The sequence below is a fragment of the Cariama cristata genome, unplaced genomic scaffold (assembly GCF_000690535.1).
Source record: "Cariama cristata isolate BGI_N322 unplaced genomic scaffold, ASM69053v1 Scaffold41278, whole genome shotgun sequence".
Taxonomy (NCBI): Eukaryota; Metazoa; Chordata; class Aves; order Cariamiformes; family Cariamidae; genus Cariama; species Cariama cristata.
The window spans coordinates 1-7,427 of record NW_009632392.1 but is presented as its reverse complement, the minus strand read 5'-3'; the positions used below and the strand labels follow the sequence as shown (position 1 = coordinate 7,427).

The following is a 7,427-nucleotide window of genomic DNA, read 5'->3' as shown; positions in this document are numbered from 1 at the left end:
GGCTGCTTAGCTAGTTAAGAAATAGGCATAGAGATGGTTTCTTTCATCCTAGTATCACTCCTTAAAAAAACTGGAGCACGGCCCTCGCACGTCCGCATTCCCACTTTTATTTATGCACAGGACGTTGAACTAGCTACTTACTGTTTCCTCTCAGAGAGCTGCTTACAGAAATCTGAATCCTAACATGCCACCGTGTCCTTCCACACGAACAGCTTTTAGATTGCTCGCTGGCATACGTGTACACTGAAGATCTGTATAGTAGCACTGTGGCAGACTGCAGTGGTAATTTTATTCATCTTTTTATTTTATTTTGCTTAGCAAGCTAAAGGAAGAGTCCTTAGAGCCCTCTGAGAAAGACTCCTCCTTCCTAAAACTCCTTTAACGCTAGTTGCAGTGGATTCTCAGGTATATTTTTCCTTGCAGTTCAGTTTATTACTAGAGCCATAAAATCTTACCTACCTTTTTTCTATTGCTTGGTTACTTACAGAAGGAGAATGCCCCTCCAAGCTTGAAAAAGGAATCAGAACTATGAACCAAGAACTATAGTCAGTATAAAAGTGATCCAGGAAGTTACCACAGCAGAGGTATCACAAACAGGTTTTTTTTACCTCTGGTGTAGTCAGACATCTGCCTTTACTGCTCCTTTCACATTGCATTAACTTACTAGTCCCAGTCGTGAAACACATCTCTTTCAAAAGCAATGGAGGCACTGCTTCAGGTCATACTAAACAGTTACATGCCACATGCAAGCAATTAACTCGTTTCGATTTCCTCCTTTTAACTTAAATAGTTCTCCTCTTAAATGACTGTAGAGGATTTTTTCCAGCTTTCTCCTTCTAAAGGGAAATAGAACATAAGGATATTTTTCTCTGCATTTCCTGAACCAGACTATTCACCATTTCTTATCTCACATGCATTCACGGAACTATTGCTCTGAGTAGCATCATTTGTCATAACTTAATGTGGAAGGATACAATAGGAGAAAAAAAGTGATACACAGATAGTGGAGTCTCTCAGTATTATTGTTTTCTGGCATTAACCTCTTTCACATTCCAGCTGCTACCTTAAACAGGCTTCTGTTCAGCTTGGAGGACTGTTACGCATTCCATTTTTGTGGGAGTACAACACCTCAAACCCTTAAAATGGGGTTCTGTGGTCTCTCCAGAGATTTCTATGCCTTGCTTATGCCCACCCTAATGCTTGTGCAGACACATACCAAGTTCATTCAGGGAACTAACTCGTCTGAAAAAGTGAGTATATTTGGTAAAGATGACCTTCACCATAATGAACTACCTGAATTAACCTATGCAGTCACACAAACACTATCACCACTGCGAGAGAGAAGAGCTGGGACTACAGCAGGCCAGATGTACATCAGCTTGAGATACTAGGGAAACAAGCTTACACGCCCCTTTGTTCATCCTGTGTAGTGCCTAGAAACACTAAAAAGCAGCAGACAGTTGCTTTGACTCTGTGCATGCTGATATGAAGCCAATTATCAGTAGTCCAAGGCTCCCAGGTACAGGCTTGCTTCAAAGATCAAACTGGAGATTTCAAACCAAAATATATATAGGTATATACAGCAAATGCTCCTTGCAATAATTTACAATTCACACGTAGGTACATAAGTTTCACAAGCACAAAAGTGCATTGAATAACGAAGACATGGCTCCTCACATTAATGTTTCACTTGCATTGAAGAATAGGCTGGAGTCCATCCAGCATGTAAAACTTGGGGCGAAATGCAAGCTGCAAGACTACAAAGTTTAAAATAAGCTTAAACAGAAGTTCAAAAAGAAGCTGGTCGTTTTGAGAAGTAGAAAAGAAAAAGGAATAGGCAGGTCTCCAAACTGCCAGGATGTTGAATTCTAGAGGACGACGGCCAAAAGGTGGGGTACTGCTGTACAAGTTCCTCTATCATATTCCATAGCTGCACCATGTCTTAGGAGTTCAAGAGAACCAAAGACATGGAGAATTTTGTTAACTAGCATCTAGAATTGTTTTAGACTCTCTCCTGCCATAACACTCCTTTGCTGCAATTAAATCCTAACTACAAAACTGAAAACATAATGGAAATATTGTTGTTTTCCCTTTTAAACTTAACTGGCATAAAAAGTAAGCCCAGAAAGAGAAAATAAAATTAAATAACTTCCCTACTATGACCATCCCCATCAAGAATGACAGACATAGTCTTTCAGTGCTCACCAGGTGATTATAATTGATTTAATTTTTATCTGTTCTAAGTTATCGTTTAAGTTCTAAAGGTAATTATTCACTTGCTTTGGAACTCTGAAGCTTCTCTGGTAGTTTTTTTTTGTTAAGCTTTCTTTAAATAAATACCAGGCTTCTCTGTTTTACTATTCCCAATTAACGGTCTAGTGCTACAATAATAATGCCAATAGTAAATGATGGTGTAATCCTTGCTGACACTATCACCCACAACCCAGTTTCTCACATCAACCTTGAATTTATCCATCATCCAATTTAATAACTAAATCAGTAAGCATGTATAGGCACAGTTATGGAAGTGTGGCTCTAACTCATTCATACATTTTTCCACATTCCTTATATTTTTTTCCTTTCATAGTGCATATAAATGCCTGTAGGAGTAACTCTTGACAGAACTCTAACACAGCAGTGAATTAATACACAAGACAGTAAAATGGCTTATGTTGTTACTGTTGGTGTATTATTTTCAGTCTTCAAGGTTTAGCAAAATTAAAATAATGCAAAAGCAGTCTCATTGCTTTCTACTGCTTTTTGAAGCATGTTCTGGTTGCAAATAAATAACTACATTCTTCTTTAACTGTCAAAAATATTAAAATTTTCAGTCCCAAAGCAGTGTTCCCAGAGAAATAGATGAATGAACATGTATTTTAAAAAGGAAGCATGAACAGAACATACTTGGAACATACTTACAAAGTTCTGATCTTCTAAAGTAAAAAGTGTATAGCAAATAAAAACAGGTATCTATTTTTGAATGGCATTTCTTTAAAGCATTTCCATGCATCTACTCAGGACTGGTGCTGTTTGTAGCACAGTACTGGAGACACTGGCAGAACTGGTGATATTGGAGTTGTAGTCAACACCTGATTCTGGAACACAAACATTTTAATCCTACCAAACACCCAAAGAAAGATAAGGAGAATGCTGACATACTGGATCCAGGCAAATTTAATCACTTCCCAAAATCCTGGCTGATATTTGAAAAAAGTCAAGGAGTCTTATTGAAGAAGCTTCTGATACTACCACTACAATAACTAAAAAAAAGGAATTTGGAGGTAGAAAAGCACAAAACTTGTGAGATGTTAGTTTCTGTGGTAAATGCAAAGCCTTTGAGCCATGGAAACCCCTAAAAGCCTTTTCCCACAGTATGTAACAAAAGCTGCAGAGAATGTCGGTCCTAGAAAAACATGGTTTCGAGACATGGTTTGGTGATTTTAGTGGGCATGGTGGTGTTGGGTAGAAGGTTGGACTTGATGATCCTTGAGGTCTCTTCCAACCATAACAATTCTATGATTCTATGATTCTAGAAGACACTTAAATCCATTCTGTGGAAGGTGCCTATTTTGTCCCTGACTCACCAGAAAGTAGTTATTGGTAATACTCAGGCAGGTAAACAAATCTCGTAAGAAGCATGCTCCATACAGATTCTTTTAAACACAGGCTTGTTCTTGTCCGAGAAAATTAGTAAAGAACATAATGAATGAAGAATTATTTTGTAGGAAAAAAAATTTCAGGTCTGTCTGAGCATTTAACGGATTTGCCACATCCACTGCGGGGATTATTATTTGGTGAGCTTACCTTGCATACAGATTTCTGATTATTTGCTTTAAGTCACAGAATACAGTATCATGCTTTGCTAGTGGGATCGATAACAGACTGGGACAGCGCGTGCTGCAGGAGCAAAGCAAGACTTAGAAAGGATATTCACTGTGAATGGCTAAGAAACTGCCTTAAAGGCCAGTTTAGTAGGGCTGAAAAGCCACACAGGTTCCCAGCAGAGAAAGGCAAAAAGTAGTTACGCAAACAGAACCATCTGGAGGAACAGGCAAATAGGTATTCAGTCAACTCCAGAACTATAGCATTTGCTTAGCTAACAAAGGAAAAGTTTAGCAACAAGTCTAGAAGAAAACTGTTTTCATTTGGTCTGTATGTGAAGGCCCACGTAATGCAACCCAGTTGTGTCAGTTTACGCAGTTTTCAAAGGATATAAGATAACTTCCACTGGGTAATGAATAGTGGCGTTAATGATAAATGGTGTATCTGTTGCTCTTCCAGTTATCCAAACAGGGTTGGGATCTGAAAAGATTGTCGTCACTAAAATGGGGAAAGGAAACATCCAGGTTAAGGGGCTTTTCAGTCTTAATACAGAACTCAAATCCTCACAGAACAGCTGCCAATATGCTAACTACTGCTGTCTGTAATTGGAGATATACATTCAGGCTTACCATTTCTATCCCAATATGCTGCAATGATGTTCGTTAGATCATAGTCACTCGCAAAAGGGCTCGTGCCATTGACCACAGACACCTGTTACAACAAGGAGATACTTGCATTATTTGTCCGCTCTTCAACAAAGTAATTCTACTGAGTTTCTTAGGCAAAGTAACCATGCCCTTGCAGGAACGCTCATAAACTTCAGACTGAACACCTTGGCAGAATAACCTCTTCCACCTTTCAGCCTAACAAGAAAACACCAGTTCCAAAGTTCTAGGGTCCACTCTGTGCAGGAGTACAAATAATTAGGGTGTCAGCTATGGTACTAGGAGCATAAAGAGGCAGGGAAATCAATGGGGAAGGAAAAAAAAAAATTTCCTCACATTGTATCTGGTATCCAGTCCACAATGGTGAAGTAATTGCCTCTGGTTCAATTTCAGGTCTCCATTCATATAGAGCTGAGACCCTGGCACAGGAGAAAAAAACTGAAGAAAAGCCATGCTCTGCATCACAAGTGTTGACATTCTCTGAAATGGTGAACACAAGATAAGAGCATTTAGGGAGCGAGGGGACACAACACACTTTTCTACCTCTTTGTATCTACAAGTTTCAGATTGTCACATTAGTCTAAAGAAGGGAGCACCAAATAAGAAATATGAATTACTTTTTTTAAGTGAACTACCTAGTTGTTAGTTAACTAACTTTATAAGCCAAACAAAGTTCCACAGGAGATTCAGTGAAGTCCAACAGTCTGTGGCTAATGACAGAAAGATTTGACTTGCCATAACATGTGAAAAGCAGCAAGATGACTAAACACATTAATTGGAGACACACTTTAAAATACTCAGCAGTCAAAGCCAGCTAAGGAGTCTTGCTCTGCAATAAGGACCAAACAAGGAAGTTCCTTTGCCCTTATCAACCACTCGATCTGAAAGAAAATTTTCACATTTATTGTAAAACAAAAGTGGTGTCAATATCGGAACTCTTTGTGATACTAATCACTGACCTAGTACTTCTGCGCAAGTAAGGAGTGTCGGGCCTTTACTCTGCACCTCATAGGTTTAAGAATGTTTTCTACACCATACAGCTATGCTTGCTAAGCTTGTCCATGTGCAATCAGCAAGAGTCTCTTGGATAAACTAAGCCTAATCTCCCTAGTAAAGCAACTTCTTGTCTGTGTGGCTGGATCCAACACAGCTCTATACTATTGCTCCTTTCAGATGCATCCATGGGTTCTCTGTGCACTACTGTTTTACTCAGTGCTTTAGGTATTAATTGCACTGCCACTTGAGATACAATGCCAGCAGAATTTTATTTTCCTGTCTCCCTATAACACCTTCTTTGCCCTCCCAGTTACAAGATACAGAAGATCCTGGCAGATGATTACCATTGCTCCAAGAGCTGTTAAGTAAGCAAAATCTATTGAGTTTTAGGTTGCTGCAACAGCCTGCTCTTCCATCTCAGAAAACTAACTGGTTATGTCAAGACACAGCAGTATGTAAGGATAGACATCCTTCTGCCTAGTGCAAAACTCTCAGTTATTTCCTGTCCTTTGTCCTCTATGCTGCACTACAGGCCAAGAGAATACACAGCTTCAAAAAACACAAAACTCAAAAACTAACAAAACATCAAAATACACAACAGAGCTAGACTAGGAATGACCCAGCAGAGGAAAAAATTAAGTATTTGTTAGTAAAATAAATCTTTTGGATAGGAATTTCAAATGTGGAAAGGTTGGTTCTTTCATCATTTGCATAACCACTACTGGACTATTACACTGGGTCTATATATCACAACAAATAAAACTAAAAATGCTCACATAAAGCTGGTAGGAAAAGAGTAGAATCAGCTGAACACCAACTACATGCTCTGTAGGTTGTAGGGGAAGCTCCAATTTAAAACGCAACTCATCCATTTTGCCATCTTGATTTTTGTCTTCTTCCCTAGTCTAAAAGAATAAGAAGTTTTTTTTAAAGATGGGAACTTCTGTTAGAAAGAAAAACAAAAAAGGTAAAACCCCAGAGGATCCCCACAACTGCAGCCTGCACATACAAAGGAAGCAAATAAACTGCATAGTTAGAAAGGCAATAAAAAGCTGCTTGACTTTATAGACACAGGACTAGAGACAAGCAAGACGCCTGCAATTTTGTGTGTTACACAATGTCTCATATGCCCCTGAGGGAGGGAAATTTCATCAGACTCCTCAAGGTCTCTTCTGCCCTATGCCATTCCAACCCTCTCCTCTGCATGCTACAAAGCATGCTTTAGTACTGGATCTTCTGTCACATCCTGTGCGAATGTGTGACTGACAGTCAGGCTTTTGCCTCTTGCCATCACAGCCTGCCTCTTGATGGCCTCTGTATGCCAGTTCCTGGCTGTAAGCCAAGGCTTGCTACACCTCTGTGGCACAAATGCCAGTACTTCAGCTATTGGCAAGCGTAACAGGTCTCATAACAGAAGTAATGCAGAAAAATAACTGCCACTGTTGAACCCCAGAAGGAATAATGGCTGCAGGGCAGAGGCTATGTGCTTTAGAGAGCACATACCTGCTTTCAGAACCAGGGGCTACCTAGCAACCCCTGCAAACTTCAGATTGTGATAAACTGGGGGCGGGGGGTGAAAGGGGGGGCACAACTAATTTGACGAAAGTAAACTGATGTGTTCATGCAAACCACCAGTGGCGCTTAGGGACATAGTTTAGTGGTGGACTTGGTAGTGTTAATGGTTAGACTTGATGATCTTAAGGGCCTTTTCCAACCTAAATGATTCTATACCACTGAGAGGGTCTAAAACTGGACTGGTTAAAAACCACTTTTCCAAGCAGATTTTGCTGAGGCAGGAGGTTATGCATGAAGCTGCTGCTACTTGAAGGCAGTAGCGCACGATCGGCCTCCTGCTCGCAGGCACTGCCAACACTGGTCCCCTGGGCTCGCTGCCGCTCCCCTAGTCCCACTCTTCAGCCCCACTTCCCACCACCACCGCCGGGC

At 40.2% G+C, this 7,427-nt stretch overlaps 1 protein-coding gene across 1 annotated transcript; it reads right to left on the bottom strand.

Moving 5' to 3' along the window:
* Positions 1–3,044: 3,044 nt before the first annotated feature.
* Positions 3,045–6,388, bottom strand: TMEM231 (transmembrane protein 231; the record flags this gene model as incomplete). Its single annotated transcript, XM_009706321.1, has 5 exons — positions 3,045–3,208; positions 4,219–4,320; positions 4,452–4,533; positions 4,824–4,967; positions 6,260–6,388. Coding segments are annotated over 5 exons (621 nt in total), but the record flags the coding sequence as incomplete, so codon positions are not given.
* Between the last annotated feature and the right edge of the window lie 1,039 nt (positions 6,389–7,427).